The sequence below is a fragment of the Chanodichthys erythropterus genome, chromosome 23 (genome assembly GCF_024489055.1).
Source record: "Chanodichthys erythropterus isolate Z2021 chromosome 23, ASM2448905v1, whole genome shotgun sequence".
Lineage (NCBI taxonomy): Eukaryota > Metazoa > Chordata > Actinopteri > Cypriniformes > Xenocyprididae > Chanodichthys > Chanodichthys erythropterus.
The window spans coordinates 15,956,346-15,975,297 of record NC_090243.1 but is presented as its reverse complement, the minus strand read 5'-3'; the positions used below and the strand labels follow the sequence as shown (position 1 = coordinate 15,975,297).

General features: G+C 37.4%; 1 protein-coding gene across 1 annotated transcript in view; it reads right to left on the bottom strand.

Annotated features, from left to right (window-relative positions):
* Positions 1-18,952, bottom strand: part of LOC137013487 (dynein axonemal heavy chain 5-like) — a 50,114-nt gene that overhangs the window by 17,995 nt on the left and 13,167 nt on the right. The window contains exons 27-62 of the mRNA XM_067377266.1: positions 18,634-18,837; positions 18,111-18,191; positions 17,625-18,029; positions 17,338-17,456; positions 17,114-17,250; positions 16,547-16,709; positions 16,353-16,464; positions 16,126-16,254; positions 15,893-15,993; positions 15,715-15,813; positions 15,407-15,560; positions 14,661-14,927; positions 14,277-14,405; positions 13,866-14,081; positions 13,427-13,573; positions 12,583-12,755; positions 12,273-12,451; positions 11,921-12,108; positions 11,571-11,765; positions 10,748-10,882; positions 10,448-10,637; positions 10,090-10,307; positions 9,545-9,856; positions 9,084-9,173; positions 8,673-8,909; positions 8,310-8,477; positions 7,855-8,061; positions 7,342-7,671; positions 5,334-5,540; positions 4,920-5,162; positions 4,352-4,506; positions 3,268-3,932; positions 1,646-1,926; positions 1,297-1,512; positions 752-919; positions 65-169 (exon numbers count right to left, since the gene is read on the bottom strand). Of these exons, the coding sequence (XP_067233367.1) occupies positions 65-169; positions 752-919; positions 1,297-1,512; positions 1,646-1,926; positions 3,268-3,932; positions 4,352-4,506; positions 4,920-5,162; positions 5,334-5,540; positions 7,342-7,671; positions 7,855-8,061; positions 8,310-8,477; positions 8,673-8,909; positions 9,084-9,173; positions 9,545-9,856; positions 10,090-10,307; positions 10,448-10,637; positions 10,748-10,882; positions 11,571-11,765; positions 11,921-12,108; positions 12,273-12,451; positions 12,583-12,755; positions 13,427-13,573; positions 13,866-14,081; positions 14,277-14,405; positions 14,661-14,927; positions 15,407-15,560; positions 15,715-15,813; positions 15,893-15,993; positions 16,126-16,254; positions 16,353-16,464; positions 16,547-16,709; positions 17,114-17,250; positions 17,338-17,456; positions 17,625-18,029; positions 18,111-18,191; positions 18,634-18,837 (7,125 nt within the window). The remainder of the gene's footprint in view (positions 1-64; positions 170-751; positions 920-1,296; positions 1,513-1,645; positions 1,927-3,267; positions 3,933-4,351; positions 4,507-4,919; positions 5,163-5,333; positions 5,541-7,341; positions 7,672-7,854; positions 8,062-8,309; positions 8,478-8,672; positions 8,910-9,083; positions 9,174-9,544; positions 9,857-10,089; positions 10,308-10,447; positions 10,638-10,747; positions 10,883-11,570; positions 11,766-11,920; positions 12,109-12,272; positions 12,452-12,582; positions 12,756-13,426; positions 13,574-13,865; positions 14,082-14,276; positions 14,406-14,660; positions 14,928-15,406; positions 15,561-15,714; positions 15,814-15,892; positions 15,994-16,125; positions 16,255-16,352; positions 16,465-16,546; positions 16,710-17,113; positions 17,251-17,337; positions 17,457-17,624; positions 18,030-18,110; positions 18,192-18,633; positions 18,838-18,952) is intronic.

Below are 18,952 nucleotides of genomic sequence, written 5' to 3'. Positions count from 1 at the left end.
GATAATAAAAATAAAAAAACAACCAGTTTTTGGTTTCAGTCGTAAAAATATACATGTATCACACCTGAGCCTCGTCCACCTCTTTCTGCTTCGCATCCAGTTGTTCCTGAGCCTTTCCTAGTTCATCCTGTGCCACACCTAAACGAGCCTCTTGAAGTTTTAAGTTAGCCTATGATACATATACAAGAAATTAATACATTCAGAAGCATTCAGTTCAGAAGCACAGGACAGTTGTAATTAATTCTGTTCAAAAAGCTAGAAACCTATGTAAGATATTCTGCTTAAAATCTTCTTTTCTGTTCCATTTAAGAAAATAAAAGGTTTAGAATTAGATAAAAGTGAGTAGCACAACTGGTTTCAGCATTAATAATAATGAGAAATTTTTCTTCAGCTCCAAATCAGCATATTAGAATGATTTCTAAATGATAATGTGACACTGAAGACTGGAGTAATGATACTGGAAATTCAGTTTTGCCATCACAGAAATAAATTACATTTTATATTTTAAAATAGAGTTATTAAAAAACAGTTCTTTTAAATTGTAATAATATTTCACAATATTACTGTTTTTACTGTATTTTTGATCAAATAAATGAAGACTTGGTTAACATAACAGACATATTTACAACATTTAATTCATTCTAATATATACTGAAAAAACGTACAGTCCCCAAACTTTTGAACAGTAGTTAAATTTTCATTTTCCGGTTAAATATATACCCAGTGATGATTAAGTGGAATATGCTGTCACCTTTAGGGGCAGAACTTCCTTATTAATGCCAAAGAACTCCACCATTGCTTCAGTCCAGGAACAGAGCCCTGCTACACTACCACAGGTCCTCTTAGCTGATTCTAGGTTATAGTCTTCCATTGAGAGATATGGAGTAAGCAGTTCAACCATCTCCTCTGTAATAGTGTCCTTTAAAGGATAACAAAAATGTCAAAGAAAATGTGATGCTGTTGCACTGTGAAAACATATACTGGCACATTCTCAAAATGTCATTAGTAACCATGAAGCATTCATTATTTTAAAGGTCAGATAGAAATTCATATGTTTAATCTTTGCTTTATTTCTGTCCTAGTGTTGATTCCACCATGACAATGCTAACTATTTGACCCATACAGTAGATTTTAGAGAGTTAAGATAGAAATCAAGTGATGTGTAATCACAGGTGTGTGCATCAGTTACTTTACAATAACATGACTCATATAATAGGATTTCAGAGCCAGACCTATCACTTTAATAAACACCTAAAATAAAGATTTGTGTATCAGTATTACATTGTGTTGTCTGACCTTGTTAAAGTTCAGCAGCATGCTGAGGAATCCAGTATTGTTCATTAATTTAAGAGCTTCACTCCAAGTAGGTTTCACACAGGGTCTCTCTGGGTCCATGGTGACCGCATCCACCCGTCGCTGGAACAGCAGCAGTACACAGTCCATGATCCGCATGATCAGATGTGGAGGCTTTCCCAGTTTACGGACTGCCGCAATGTCAGCAGGCTTTATGGTCTAGAAACGAAATGGCATAAAGCTTTAAGTTGACTAAATTCATCTAAGACCTTCAAGTCAACATGAAAAACTGTTCACAAAACATTTATTCAATCATGTTTTAGGGGTGATTTAACATGCTCCAGACATCTACCTTTAGCGCACCTTCAGCTGCCTCTAATGCTGGTTTGGCCGCCTCAAGTTTGGTCTCAGCCACCTTTTTTTCCTGCGCTATCTCATCCACAATCGCCTGGGCCTTATCTTTCACCTTCTGTACCTGAGCCTTCACCTTTTCAGCAGCTTGTGCCTTGGTGGTGACCTCCAGCAGAACTTCACCTGCTTTCTGTTTAGCCACCTCCAGTACCTTCTCCTTCTCTTTCAGCTCCACACGAAGCTCATTAACAGACTGCTCGGCCTCCATGAGGCGCTCGAGACCTACAGATGAGATTAATTAGTTTAGAATATAAACAGATGCTTTGCTGCTACATTGTAGATGGTTCTTTCCATATTTATGTTCATATTCAAACAGCTTATGACCTTGTGATTCATCTTTCTGTGATAAAAAAAAAAAAAGTAAAATACTTTTTGGTTTATTCCATGTTACACAAACTATCACCAAAATAATTCAAAACATTAAACTGTTTTCATATAGGAAAACAATTTATAACAATTTATATATATACAGCTATGGAAAAAATTAAGAGACCACTTAACATTGATTTCTGTACTTGGAGTGGTCTCTTAATTTTTTCCATAGCTGTATATATATATATATATGGGTCACTGACAAATGAAAAAATCTTTTCAAAACTGATGTAATGCATATTTTTGAGTCATGGACAAGTTAAATAAACAAGTTTCAGTTGTTAAATAACATTTCAAAATGTTTAAATGCATTTTTGACTGTTTTTTTTTTTTTTGATAATGCATCATCCAGAGGACCCCAACTGATCTTTGTGGCAGAGTGAAAAGGTTTGTAGATCTCTCTCAAATACTTGTAAAAACGGCTAATTTCATGTATGGGTAGGTTGGTACACTTTCCATGTCAGGCGGTACAACCAAATAGTTGTATGTGTATACTGTAGTTGTACCATTTGACATGGAAAGTGTACCAATCTACCCATACATGAAATAAGCCGTTTTTACAAGTATTTGAGAGAGATCAACAAACCTTTTCACTCTGCCACAAATATCAGTTGGGGTCTTATGGATGACGCATTATCATGTTTACTGTTATAATAATGTCAATTCATTATAAAAGAGCCATGTTTGCAGTTGGGGTTTAAGATTACAAAACTAAATAGGTTTTATAGAACAAAGTGATATATGTCATGAACTTATCAAATTATTTTAAAAGGAAATAATGCACTTGGACACAAAAATATGCATGTCATGTCATTGACCCATTTACCTCTCTAGACTAAACACTGACCATGGTAATGCTGGCCGATTTGAAAACTTCAGATGCAAAAGCCTCTAAGTGCCATTTGAAATTTTCTTATAAAATGAGCATTTTTATAAAGCTTGTATGTTTAGGTTCAGTAATTTCACTTTAATGGCAATTTTCACTTTAATGGTCCTTTTCATTGCCATTGAAGTGAAATAACTGAACATAAACATACAAGCTTGATAAAAATGTTCATTTTATAAGAAAATTTCAAATGGCACTTAGAGGCTTTTGCATCTGAAGTCTTCATTTCCACTCTTGTTTATTCCAAATATAAAGAACAGTAACAAATCTAAAATTCTGCATCTAAAACAGATGTAATTGCAAACCTGTGTTCATTCGCTCTGCAAGCATCCCCACATAATCAATTTTTTCTGAGTAAATCATCTGGTATCCCTTAATGAATGCCAAGTAAGATTTGGGAGTCACATAGGTTTGACGCCTGAAGCGCTGGAAGTACTCTGTGCAAATCTCAGCCACCATGTCTTGGAACATTCCCATTGTTTCTACCATGCTCTTCTTCACCTCATCTGAACAACGCAGTGAATAGTTAGCGAGAAAGTGCTGAGCCACGGCTACTAAAGCATCGCGTGGCCACCTCTGGAACCAATCAACAGTGCAGCCTGAGATGAGGCCGGGGAACTTCAGGGCACGGGAACGCAGTTTCTCGCCAACTGGTGAGAAGCAAAGAGCCACATGGAGGTTACTGCGCACCCTGGATAGGAAGTAGTTGTAGAGGTTGTCGATGGTGGGTGGGCAGCGTGGGAGATCCTTCTTCATCACGGGAATAAGGCTTTGGGTGATCTCATCTACCTCATCTCGAGGAAACAGGTTTGAAACTTCTCCAGATGCCAGAACGTTGTTCATGTACTCAAGAAAAGCTTCATCCTTGATGTCATTGTCTGTGAAGATGAAGGTCACGCCCTTCCCTTCCAAACCTGCAATTCTGTACAGGGCTTTCAGGTCCTCAATTAGATTACTCACATTGTATGTTCTGTAAGAGGAGAAATTATGTTAAATCTTGTCAAAGAAAATATGATCACATTTGATTTTGTGTTGACTCTAAACAATTAAAAATCCACCAAAGTAAATGTACACCTTTGACAGAAAGCATCAAGTACTGTATCCTAAATATAGGGCTTTTGTCTGTTTGTTCAACACTTGACACTGCAAATATGCAAATAATAGCGTTAACCCAGGGTTTAGGAATGAACAGTGTGAAACATTGGATTATGAATACACCAGATTAACTGTTTACCCTTGGTAAAGTGTGAGTAGTGAATAAAAATAACCCAGGATTCTGTTTACACTGGGTTTAGAACTATTTGAACTATTTAAATTGTGAAAAAGCCCTTATGACAACAACATAAAAAATCAAAGCATCAAATTTGAGAAGAATTATAATATTCTCACCTTGTCATTGTGATTTGAAAGCTCTGGTATCCAGCAATGAAGGATGAAAGTCGGGTGAGACTCTGTTTCCCAGAACCACCGACTCCAACCAGTAGAGCATTACCACGAGCTGTCCGGATTATCCGTGAGATTTTCATCAAATGGATCATGGCATCCTGTGAGAGTGTATAGAGGTCAATGTGAGGAAATAAAAATATATACATCAATATGCTTATACATAAATATACTAGTAGTCAGGAAATTAAAAAGTATCCTAATGAGTACCATTAATGTATATCAAACAAAAGACAACTGCTTATCACAATAAATACTAACACAAACACATTCTAACAAAACAAGTTAAAAAGCAACTTAAGCTTAGCCTGCACCAAGATATGCTTTTATTATTAAAAATAAACTTTATCAATTTTTAAAGTTATTTTTAAAAATATTGGATAGAAGGGACAGGAAACCAATGGGAGGAGAGAAACAAGATTGACAAATGATCTCAAACTCAGGATGCCAGGGGAGCAGCTGCTCCATATTTCGGAGCACTGTCCACTTTATGCAACATTTTTGTTCCACTAACCTGAAAGAAGACCAGATCCATGGCTGCTCCTCTAACAGTTTCATTATACTGTTGTTGGAACACAGACAGGCGCTCTGATAGGGCCTTGAAGGAAGGAATGGGCTCATAGACCTTTGGTGTCTCAACCTCTGCATCTTCAGGTTCATCTCCTGTCATCTCTGGAGCATCCCGCAGAAAGTCCACAAAGTACTCTTCCCATGGCCCCTGCTCCAAAAGACCAGGACCATGATCCTGTACTGAGATCTACAGTGAACAGAACAGTAGAGAAATCAGATAATACATAAAAATAAAGAAATACATATTAAATGCTTAAAATCTATGATTCTTTTACTAAAGCCCAATAAAAAGAAAAAAATAAACATCATGTGCATGATGTAATAAATCATGAAGCCTGTAAGGATTTAGTTGACACACCCTCTCCAAAATGCCATCGAATGTCTCTCTGTCTTTCTGATCAATGAAGCGGTCTGCAATGACCCGTGAGCACTCATGACGGAAGAGAGAAGCCAGCAGTTGAGGCGTCTTACACACTTCTGATCCCACAGTGAGAATGCCCTGCCATATCCTGCTCAGATCACGCAGGTTAAAAATGTAGTGGAACTTAGCGGGGGAAGGCAGCATCTGAAAACAATAACTTAAAATTATTATTTTATTTAATATACACAACAAAACCATTCAAAAGTTTGGGATCGGTAAGAATTTTTTATATTTTTGAAAGAAGTCTCTTATGCTATAGTAAAAATACAGTAAAAACTGTAATATTGTGAAATATTATTACATTGTGAAATAATAATTTTCTTTTATATATATATATATATATATATATATATATATATATATATACACACACACACACATATATGCATCAGTGGCGTGCAGTGGTGTTCTGAAATAAGGAGGCACATTTTTTTATGAATCAATGTAAATTCATGTGAATTACTCATAAAGTTGACACATCTTCCTTGTTAAGTGAACATTTCATTACAGTACATCAAAAAAGAAAAAAAGAAACCAAATATAATTCTATTTTGTAATTTTACATTAACAGTGTATTGTAATAAATGTTCTATTTATCAAAACCAAGTCAATCTCATCAAGTTAGTGTTTTAAGCATTTCTACATTCATTCCAAAATATTAACTAAAGGCAATAATAATTTAAACAATATATTTTATTTGTTTATTGCGTTTTTTATTTTATTTTGGATTATCAGTCAGTCTCTGTAAACACACAGACACGAATTGTATGTTTGATTTCACCAAGCTGATTGCACTAAAAAAAACCCCGCAGTCATGTTTTCAGTCCATTTCAAGTTTGATTTTGACGTGACATAAAGCGGTGATATCTAACTGGGTGATCTGTTTACTTACTTTTCAATTAGTCTTCCCATTGACGCCATCATTTGTTCAGTCAAACTGACGCGCGGAACGCGCACGTCAACAAGAGGTGGGATTTATCACATAAACCAATCATATCCAATCATAACCAATTACATCCAATCATTGCCTCCTCTCACGTGACTTTCCCCCATTCATTCTCAATCACCCCCCACAAAACCCACCGCACTCCGGGGGTCTGATGATTTTATATTGTTTTCTATGAGAGGAAAGGGAGGCATGACTCCATAGACTGTAAAGCATGACTCCTCTGTGTAACTTAACCTGCGGGTGTCGCTGTTGGGCAGTGTTCCTTAAGAAATACGCGTGACTTGCGCTCTTTTTAATGTCATAATTTGTAATATTTGTGTTGTTTTAAATGTAATATGGATTATTTTCTCATCCTATTTTTTTTGAGGAGGCACTGCCTCCCTTGCCTACTCAGAGAAGACGCCCCTGATATATATATACACACACACACACACACACACACACACACATATATATATATATATATATATATATATAGTTTTTTTTGTTGTTTTGTTTTAATGTAATTTACTCCTGTGATGGAAAAGCTGGATTTTCTGCATTTCTTTCTGCATTTTCTGCATTTCTGTATTCCAGTCTTCAGAGTCACATAATCCTTCAGAAATCATTCTAATTTGCTGATTTGCTGCTCAAGAAACATTTCAGCATTGTTAAAAATCAATTTTACAGCTTACATTGAAGCATACTGACCACAAGAGGGCACCATTCTCTAATAATTTGTACCCTCTTGTACTGCAGGCATGTTTGAAAAGGCTCAGAAAATTTAATAATTTCCTGAATTGAAACCAAATCAAATTTGGAGGAACCTACAACAGAGTCACACCCCTACATTTCATGTCTCTCTATTCCCTATACGAACTTCTAAGTCATTCAAGCCTATCCCAGTTTCTTAGGCCAAAGGGAGGGGAAAGCACCCTGGACTAATTCACCTAACCTGTACCCACATTTCATGTCCAGTAAGTAATATCTCTTTTGATAAAATCACCAAAGCAGTACCTTAGCTTTGACCGCTTGCCACACTCTCCTGGTGGTGGGGACCAAGGCGGCAGCCAGAGAGCACACCTCTTCTGGGAAGCCTCTTTCTGAGCAAAAATAACCACTGGCGAGTGTGTGGAAGATTTTATCTATAGAGGAGTTGGATGGGAGAGTGCAGTTAAACACACAGAACTGCCGTTTGAGTCGCTGGGGGATATCATTGCGGCCACCTCCAGGGTGGATCATTGCGGCCACCAGCTGCAAGTCGACTATGCTAGTGAATTCCCCAGGCCGTTCCAGGCTGTAGAAACCTCCTTGCACCATCAGCTGACGAACAATTTCGTTAGTGATCTGGTGAACAAAACACTCGAGGCTCAGTCAAGGAGAATAAAAAATAAGATGCTATTACTGTGTACTTAATAAAATGTTGGGCCTTTTTATAAAATGTATACATTATGCCATGATAAGATGGTAGGGTAATTCAGTGCACATTTTGCTGGGATTGCAGTTGAACTTCGGCATGTGACTCCTCACCTGATCACCCCATTCATTGATAACTGGCATGTTGATGTCGTCAATGAAGACGGTCATCTTCTTCCCTCCGGGAGGTCCGTAGGTTGTGCCCAAGCGTTTGTCTATGTAGCTTTCGATGGTCTGCTGAAACATGCCAGGCAGGGTGGCCGAGGAGAAGTTTAGGCTTTTGCTCAAATGTGTTTCTGGGTCATACTTGCCGGTGTAGCCCTGTGGGAAGGTTTGGATAGGGTGACTTTCAAAACTCAGATGCCTTGCTTTCTAATGCACTTATTTGAAAGAAAACATTTTGGATCATAATAAATGTCTTTACTGTCACCTTCGATCAGTATTAAAAAAAAGCATCCTTGTTTTTCAAAAGAAATTTCTTTCAAAAAATGAAATCTTACTGAACTCAAACTAAAATTACAGGCAATTGCTGCCAATAATAGCATGGATTAACTGAAACAGACACACACCTTGATCATGACTGTCTTGGCTGTTCCCTGTTCACCGATGAGCAGAACAGCTTTGTCTTGCTTCATAATGGTTTGCATGAGAAAGTCTGTCCGTATATTGTCGACATTAGGTACGAGAATGGAGGCATAATCAGGAACTGTGTCTTTGGGGTAGTGATACTCTGGCACCTATTGATGACATTGCAGTTAAAATGAAAAGGTATGAAACACCATTCATGCTCTGAATGAAAAGATAAACAGGAGGATTAGCAAAAAGGAAAATTAGGGAAGCTAATTCATTAACTTGTGGCTTGTGGCATGTGACATGCGATAATTAAAGATCACTAATGGTATTCAACCATTATACTTAATTATTGATCTTACCCTTGTAGACCAGAGATCCCACTCTCCAGTCGCACTGACCACAAACTCAAAGATGGTCTGGTCTCCCTCTGTGCGGGGCAGATCCAGCCTGGCATTATGCTTTTTAAGGAACACCTCCATCTTGGCTCGATCGTCCAATTCCAGCAAAGCACCAACAGACCACATCACAGCAAATATGAAGAGACGGTTGATGTGAGCCTCTGTTTGGTGCTTCTCTTCAACCTCTGGTAACAGGCCCTGTGTTAAAAATCAGATCTTCAATCTGAGTTTCAAGATTATAGATCACAATCATATTTTGCATACGTATACATTGTTAGTGTATATTAATACAAAAAGCTTTACAGCCTCATTTGGCTTGTTCCTTTATTTCATAACACCTGAAAACAATTGTGTCTGTGCTTTAAAGATTACCTGTAATAAATCAATGGTCTGCTTGATGTACATGCATTCAAGCAGCTGCATTTTGGGGGAAACCGCAGTGGAGACAAAATTCATCAAATCCTGTGGAAAATGTATATGTTAGCAGAGAAAAGTGTGTAAATTAATAATGCAATTAGTTTTAGATATCTTACAGTTTCATAGGATCAATAGTCACTGGGAGCTCTTGAAAATTGTGTACAAAATTCTCTCTGACCTTTCCCTGGGCAATGTCAAAAAATCAATAGAACTTTTTATATTCATAAACCACCTAATGGCTTACAAGCTTAATGGTTGTATTGATCTATTTTTATATTGATGTTTTACACGCTTTATATCACTAGATACCTTTTTTAAAATTCAACTAAATATTCTTGTTGTATCTGTTAAGCTGTACTCCAATAACCTATGTACCAGAGAGCATGTAAAATAATGCCCTCATGTCTAGCTGTCACCTGATAGACAGAGTTGAAGGAAGCCAGTAGCACTTCAGACTGTGTTACTGGGATCTTTTGCAGCCAGGCCTGCAGTATGGGTTGCCAGTCTAGAACAGAGGAGCTCATGAAGACCATTCCGTTGCGGGACACAGTGGCAGGCGATGCATTGTCGATGTTGTGTGGCTCGAATACCACCTTGCAGTTGGGAGCCATTGGTATTCGGTCTCCATTTGCCAGGGTGAGGGTTTTGTTGTCGTCTAAGACGGAGTTGAGATTTTCGATCCAGATGGCATCGACTGGACCGTCAAGAACTATCCATATGTGTTCTCCCTGTGAAATGTTTTACCATTGTGTCATTTAATTGGAATTTTTAATCACAAAAAATGAGCACTGTGCAATCAAACTGCAATCAAATTTACTTGTTAAATTGCCATTCAAAGTCATATTCATCAGATGGGGTTGGACTCATAAAAATGTGACTAATGACAAACAAATTAAAGAAAATTGCTTACACAAGCGTGTCATTCAATCATGCAAGTTGCTTGTTGACACAATTCTCTCACCTTCTTGGCCTTTAAAGTTTTTCTCCACAGTGTGGAGAAGATACCATCTGTCCAGTCATTTGTTGCCACATCCAATGTGCCAAACATCTGGGAGGCAGTGATGGCCTTGGGATTCATCCTCATTTCTTTGTGTGGATTTCCACAATCTGTCATGGCTTTCATTAGAGTGTGGATACATGTGGTCTTTCCTGTTCCACTGGGGCCAAGGGTCATCATACCTATGCACAGAGAAGAAATAGATGGTTGGGTGCAAGGACAATTTGTTGACATTGTCTTCTTTAGCAAAATGTGCATGCCTACAGTCTGACAAAATCTCATTCTTATAACTTTAATAGAAGTAAAATGGATAAAGGCTAACCATGTCTCACTCTCTGAGTCTCATATAGTTGCACAAGTTTGAGAATCCAGGGTGGGTGTGCAATCAGTCCGGCTTCTTCAGCTTGTTTAGTGATAGCACTTTCCAGATCAGGATAACCGGCTTTATCCAGCATGATGCCCGGAAACAAGTCATTTATCAGACTCATGAACAGGGGCTCATCTTCATCCACCTGTATGGAGGAAAAGGCAGGAATAGAGTAATTTCCTGAGAACATCTGACACATTTATCCTATTACTTCAAGGTGTTATTTCCAATTAAATCTGGATCATTCATAGACACCAGTTTGGAGAGGTTCATGTCACGCAGAACTCTCATGACCACAGTCTTCTCTGGCTCAGTTGGGTTGGATCGCTTCACAGCACCCAGAGTTCTTAAAACAGACAAGATGTTCCTCAAGCCAAAGTCATAATGGACCTGTTGAGTAATAAAAAATATGAAAAATATCAGCAAGACCCACATCATGAATAAAGAAAACATATAATGTATTTATTATTTATTTATTGACATTTTAATGGCGTATCAGGCTATATTCATGGAAAACTCAAGAGTAATAAATTCTAAATAATCATAATAACAACACTTTAATGAATTGTATATAATAATTTAACAATATTATCTTTACTAACAAAAAAAATAACAACAATGATAAATAAAAACTTTCAATTTGATATTTGATAAAAAATTCCCAAGATAAACTTTTTTAAAAATGTCCATTAATATATTTTCTGAAATGTTGCCTAATATAATTTATGTAAGATTTTTAATGTTAAAATACATTCTCTTAACCCAGTTCATTGACCTTTGACTACTATTAGTATGTCATTCATGGGTTTATCTCCCCTAAAAGTGTAAACATTGAGCCCCCCAGGCACCAAATGAGTCACCATCCTTATTAGTAGCTTTCCATGCCTACTTTTTTCAAATATTTCAAAACAAATTGATGAAGTTTGTAACATGAACACTGTAATTTCCCTGTTTATTACTGTGAAGTTGCTTTGAAACAATCTGTTCTGTATAAAGTGCTATATAAATGAATATGACTTGACTAAAATGGGAGTGCTTTGTGCCACTAGATTTTGTTTTAATAATGTATTGTGGATACCTGCTTAGACAGCTGTTCCTCACACAGTTTGTACAGGGTGTAAAACTTGCGGCTGAGGACTTGATTTTCACGAAAACCTGCGCTGGCAAGTTTCACTCTCATGATAATGGCTCGGTCAGGCACCATCATGGCCACCGTGCGGAACTGAATTTTCAAATTCTCAGGCAGCTCCTGACGACCAGCATAACCTGGGTTCTGTGATGAAAATTACAAATTAATGGAGGGGAAAAATATTGGAGAAAGAGTATGAATGAAAATTCAATATTGTGCAACAAATACATTCAGTTTCCCTTTGATGACTGCAAATTAATTACATGAAGTACAAAGTGGGCTAATATTTGTCACTTTACCATAGTAAGGAAGATGCCAAACTCTTTATCCATATCCACCACATCTCCATCTGTGAATATGAACTGAGATTTTTTGTTCTTCTTGCATTGCAGGACAATGTAGATTTGTTGAGCAGCTACTGAGAGCACAGGCAGTTCAATGCGGTTGAACTCATCAAAACAGCCCCATGCACCAGACTGGGCTAATCCTGTTTGACAAACATTATAAACATCAAGAGCCAACGGAAAAGGTCACACACTTCAAATATGTATATATTAATCTGATTAAGGGTCAAACAGGTGCTCTGTTAAGATTATTTTAGAGGTGGAAGAGAAGAAAGCAGTTTTTTAAGTTAGTTCAGGTGCACTCAACCTTTATAGATGCGGCCCAGTCCACGGAAGTCCATCTGGTCGGAGCAATTGAAGACAACCACATATTTTCCCAGGCAACGGCCCATGTCTTTGGTGGTTTCAGTTTTTCCTGTGCCAGCAGGGCCTGCAGGGGCCCCTCCCATACTCATTCCTAAAGCCTGGGCCAATGTGATATAACATCTGTGAGGAACAAACCAAAATAAACAAGTGGTAAATACACTGAAGACAATGGGTGTTATTCATTAAGAACCATTTTTGCTAACACTGTCTTAATTTCTAGAATCTGGCCTCTTCAATGCATCTACACTCACCTGTCAGTGAGAGGTGTAATCACCAGACGATCAGTGCAGCCCAGATACTCATTACAGTAATCAAACTCCACGTCCGTGATTTGGATAATGCATCTGTCGGTGTCTTCTATGAAGTAGAAGCGGGACTGTTTCTGCCATTCAAAATCTAAAGGTGACCGGATGTTCATTCGTACCTTCAGAGGGAGATGCAAAGGCAATGTGAAGTGTAGACTTGAAAAAAAATAAATCTTGTAAAAGGTTGATATGTGAACTTGATATGTAAATATGATTGTGAACTTGGAGAAATACACACTACCATTCAAAAGTTTGGGGTCAGTATGTTTTTTTTTGTTTTTTTGTTTTTTGTAAATGTATTGAATTGAGCAAATGTGATAATGTTACAAAAGATTTCAGCAACACTTTATTTCATTTGTTAACATTAGTTAATGCGTTAACTAACACAAATTAACAATGAGCAAACATTTTATACAGTATTTATTAATCTTTGTAAATGTTAGCTATATTTTTATCAACTGTTAATTGTTTGTTCATGTTAGTTCACAATGAATTAACTAATGTTAAGAACTCAACTTTTTGTTTCAACTAAATGTTGAAAGTAACATTAACTAAGATTAATAAATGCTCTAGAAGTACTGTTCATTCTTAGTTCACGTTAACTAAAGTAGTTAACAAATGCTAACTAATTAAACCTTATTGTAAAGTGTTACCAAGGTTTCTATATCAAATAAATGCTGTTCTTTTGAGCTTTCTATTCATCAAAAAATCCTGAAACACAATATATCAAGATTTCCACAAAAATTGTAAGCAGCACAACTGTTTTCAAAAAAACCCAAAAATCAATCACCAGGTCATCAAAAATGTCCTTCTGGTGAACATGTATGGTGATGAGCGTCTCATATTTGGTTCTGTCCATCTTGGTCAGATCATGAGTAGTCATATCAATCAGTTCGTTCAAAAGATCCAGGAATTTCTGGTTAGTAGTCTGCATTATCTGTTAAAAAAAGACAAAATAATCAACAAATATGGGAAACATCTTACAAAACAATGTAAAAACAGACTGTAACAGATAAAAACAGAACATTTATATAGAACTGATTTATGGGGAAGAAAAGAAAGAAAGTGGTCCATTAATAAAACACAACCTCCTGATTTTAGTTATGACTTGAAACCAGTGCTTGAAGTGGGAAAAAAGTGCCGGTACTCCCAAGGTTTGAAATTGCGTTCGTCTGTACCGTCCCACTTCAAGCACTGCATGAAACCCAAAGTAAGGACAAAGTTTGAACCTTCTTATCAGACTTGCTATGGCGGAGAGCCTCCTCAGCATCTCTGGTCCAGATGAACTGTATGCCAAGCAGTCCAACCTGAGCAGGGAACATCGACTGGAACTCCACCAGTTTAAAGCCCTGGTCACCAATAGCCATGTGGGCTTGTCGTATAATGTTGTGAATGGTCTCCTTTACTCCATCCAGTAACAGACCCAGCCAGGCTTCTACATTACCCTGAGGTGTGAGATCAGTAACTATCTTCATTATCAGTGGATTCCCCCCCCCAGTTTTATCAAAAACCATAAATCCAAATAGCTTAAGGTTACAGCACACCACTCTTCAACAAGCCACATAGTTTGAAATATCAATTTAATGCAAGGATTATGATATTTAATGTATTTAAAGGTCAAAATCTCAGAAATGTTGTACCTGGGCATTGATTGGATGACTCAGATCCACTGTTTCTCCTTCCTGTGACTGAAAACTAAGTATCTGGTCATAGTTTTTCTCATGAAACACAACTCTGTTCACATTATCAAATAGGTTCAACAGATGAGCCTGAAAGGCACAAAGAGACAAAAAAGAAGTTGTTTCTGTTAAAAAAAAAAAATAATAATAAAACAAAATTGGTTCATCCATTACCTGCTGTATTTTAATAAAGTTTGATGATAAAAATAAATCCTATATGGTATTTGAACAACTCATATAACAGTTCATATTTACTAAATGCTGCTAATGGTAACCACAATGATGTGAGAACTGTTGTGTGGCTCTGTGACATAATGCTAAAATCCCAAAGTTAGATAAACGCACCTGTATGGTGTGTGAGTCAGATGCCTGACCCAGTATCTCCAGCAACACAGGGTCAGAGACGAAAAAGAACCGAGGGAAGACGAGGCGTTTCTTTTCCAGGTATCCACTCAGAGATTTCTGACACATTTCCAGCTGTTCCAAAAGGTGTGGCAGCAGCTGTTGCAGTGTCTCGTCCCCAACACAGCACTGAACCACACCAGGAATCTCGTGTGCTCGCTGCATTATCTTCTGCCATGCTTTATCGATGGTTTGGAAGCGTTTAGCCTCCTGCAGAGAGTACATTGTAAAAAATGTTAAATCTAAACATTAATTAAATAAAATTAAAAAATTGGCTATTCCATTTTTTTTTTTTTTTTTTTTTTGGATGAGCTATCTGTTATTTTCACTAACTGATGTATCATGTTGCACTCTTAAACCAGTTTTTAAGTGTTTTAAGCAAGATGAAAATGCCAGACGCTCCTCTAGGTGGAGGCGCCTGAGAGCACTTTGGCTGTGGAGCGTTTTTTTGTTTGTTTGTTTTTTTAAGTTGAGATATTTTGGTTACTATGATCCAGAATATCCGTTACAAGTATCTGATTTTGCAGATAGTTTGTTTCTGAATATAAAAATGTCAACATAATGTCAAGTACTTGCTCTGGCTTTTGTTTTAAATGATTTATTCCCCGTTGTTGCGCTTGTCGTTGTATGTAGACAATTGGCAACTCACAAGGTACAAAAAAAGGTTTATGTATTTGGAGTCAAGCTACCTGTGGCAGTTGTTTGGCAATGTCTCCACCCACAAACACAGCCTCCAGGTACAGCCACAGATTCTGGACTGTAATCCACTTCTCAATCACCTCTGAACTGTTTGACAACTTCTGCACCCACTCCTGGATGGAGGGCTTAAATGGAGCATTATATCTGAAACAAGAATTTAGTCAAATTTACATTCAACTATAATGAAATACAATATTAAATTTACATTACATTACATATATTTGGAAATCAAAGAATCATATCTAAATGATTTGGGAAAAAAAAGTAAAATATTGTATAACTCTATTCAATAAAATACCTGTTGCTCATTAAAGACCCAAGCACCATAAGACTGTCTTCCATTAATGCCACCTTCTCTGAAGTGTCTGATCCCTTTAGCAGCAGCTCTCCGCGATTCCTGAAAGGGTTATTTACCTTTTGTAAAGTGTTCATTACAAATTAATGAATATAATCACAAATTAAATTCTTTCTCCGACCTGAATGATGCAAACGTGAACTGATGTTTGGTCCATTCTGTCACAACATCCTTGAGTTTGGCCTCAATGTCTCGCTCCTTGACTGCGCTGATACACACATCCTGGTACCCAGAAGTTTTTATAAGATACTGACAGCCTTGTGTTTTTTATGCAATCAGTCTGGTTCCAAGCATTAAGGATATGTTTAATAGTATTGCACATACATGTAATGGAATATTTTGCCCACACAATACCTCAATATCTTCTTTGGCCTTTAGCAGTGGTGCTTCCATGACATTTCGAAGGCTAAAATTCACAGCTTCCACTTCAAACTTGTGGCCGGTAATATCAGTCAAGCGCTGCCAATGTCGGGGCATCATTGCCTAGTCGTGAATGTGTATGTTAATACAATATTTACATGTTTGTTTGCTGTGTATAAATGCAATATGATGTCAATGTACAGATGCTTGCTTAACATCACCTTATTTGCCATCATGTAGAGCAGAGGACAAGTTTCATTGAAGTCATCAATGGTTTTTTTCAGGTCATTAAAAGCTTGCCACTCTTTCAGGGCCGGGGGTAGCTTACGGATCCTTGAAAAGAATTACAAAATAAGCTTTTAAATTTAGTTCATACCATATTTGTTAAAGTTTAAAAAGTGAGAATCATAAAAACCTATTCTGAAAGTCCAGCAGTTCACTATTTATCTTTTCTATATCAAGGTCGGTCCATAAGATGTCGTAATATCCAGTAACGCTGTCAATGACAGAGTTGTAGAGGCTGTACAGCTTGGACAAAAGGTTGAGCTCTCGTTTGATTCTGTGAAGATCAGGATATTCTGAAAGAAGAAAAAAACAGAATGAAAAGATGAAAAAAAAAAAGAAAAGAGTCCTGAAAAAAAATATATCATGGTTTCCACAAAGAATGTTAAGCAGCACAACTGATTTCAAAATTGGTAATAATAAGAAATGTTTCTTAAGCACCAAATCAGCATATTAGAAAGTTTTGCCATCACAGGAATAAATTATATTAAAATATATTCAAATATAAAACAGTTATTTCAAATTGTAATAATATTTCACAATATTACTATTTTTATTGTATTTCTGATCAAATAAATGCAGCCTTGGTGAGCATCAGGGACTTCTTTCAAAAACATTAAAAATCTTTTAAAGCATGGTGTCTATCATGAACTTTCTGAACCTAAACTCATATTATCAAGGAAAAAAAAAACACAAGTACCTCTAACAGGGAGTCCAAACAGCTCTTCGCCACTGGAAAAGGTGACATATTTCCTCCACAGTTCATCAAACTTGGCCTGATAAACTTGCAACCTGTCACTGGCTTCACGTGGAGGCAAACCTGTTACCCCAGGACCACTGAACACAGAGGATTTAGACACTGTAATCACTGATAGAGGTACATAAGGGATTACATGAAGACAATGTGCAAATTAACTCAATTACCTCTTGTCATAGTCAGCATAGAAATCTTGCACAGATTTCTGATAGATCTCAACTCCAGCTACAAGCTCACCCTTCATGTGAGGCTGAATTTCCACGAGCTTATTATGCGTTTCTTTCACCTTTAAAATAAAAAATATCAACGTACATGTACAAGCAAATGCTTACAAAACGAAAACCCAAGAAGACAAGGTAAAGATTATTCTCTACTTCTTAGTAAGTAGAAAAAGAAAATAAACTACTATTTATTTAAAGACTATTTCATGGGGTCTCAAAAACAATTCCCTCACCATCACATTAAGTTCCTTCCAAGCGTACACCACCCCATCAATCTTTTCCGCATTTCCATCACTGTAGTACAGCTTATAGCGATTCAGCAGGGCGAACGACTCCTCCACCGGACCTATCTCTGTGTCTATCTTTATCTCTGCTTCGTGTACCTCCTGCAGGGCAGCCATAGTTTCCCTCACATCATCCAGGTCAGAGATGGGCCTCTGCAGCTGCCTCCTCTTCCCATCCACAAAAGAGCTAATCTCAGTCATGCTCGCAGAGGCCTTCTGGTTTAGAGCCGCCCCGAATGCGCATTTCCAGGTGCGACACTCTTCGATGAGCGACACTTTGAGGGAGTCAGTTTCATAGAGGATGGGGCACACAGTACATGTGGAAGGTAGCTTTTCAATCTGGGTCTCAAATTCCTAATCAAATATATGTAGTGTAAGTTAGGATCACTCTCAGCTGTCTTCAAACTATATAAGACTTATTTAACAATTACGTACAGAGTACTGAGACAGTTGGGCACTGAATTCTGCCAAAGATGGGTTGGTCTCCAAAAATGCTTTGACCTGTTCTGCAACGTCCTGGATTGGAGAAATGTCACAAATTTCAATATCCTTATGCTAAACAATGGCCATGTACACACTGCAGATAAATTCACATCACCTTTTAGCGCTCCTTTTAGTGTTCAGTACACAAAGAGTTCAGTCATTTACGGGAGTGACAACTGCATTCTACAACCGAAGTAGTGACAACCGCATTTACAAAAATTCTACGCAGTGTGTAGGGAACCGATCTGAACATCTAGTTGTTAAAGGATTAGTTCACTTCAGAATTAAAATTCCCTGATAATTTATACACATATATATATATATATACACAGGGAGATATTAGCAAAGTGAAAATTAGGGGGTACAACAAATCACTCAAATCACCAAACCATCATTTAGATGCAGTTTGTTCTTATCAAGTGTTTTAAATGGATATTATTTTCAATATAAAGTTTTTTTTTTTTTTTCTAAGTACCTGGGTCCAAAGGGCTGAAAATTGAGACAACCTTTTAAGGACGTCCCCAGCATCTACTCTGAGGGAGGACACCACAGGGACAAGCTGGGCCAGAGCCTTGTTCACATCCTTGTGTTCTATCACCTGTCTGTCCAGAGACCTCAGCATGAGTGGTCTAGTCACCAGAGCATCGTCTCCATTCTCCCGCGCTGCTTGCTGCTCTGCCTGTGGAGTCACAAACTTCTAGTCAACTAAACTCTAAGTTTATAAAGCATCTGTGGCATATTATAATTTTGGGAGTAAAATCAAGCAAAAAGCACTTGCACTTTCCATGGACAAT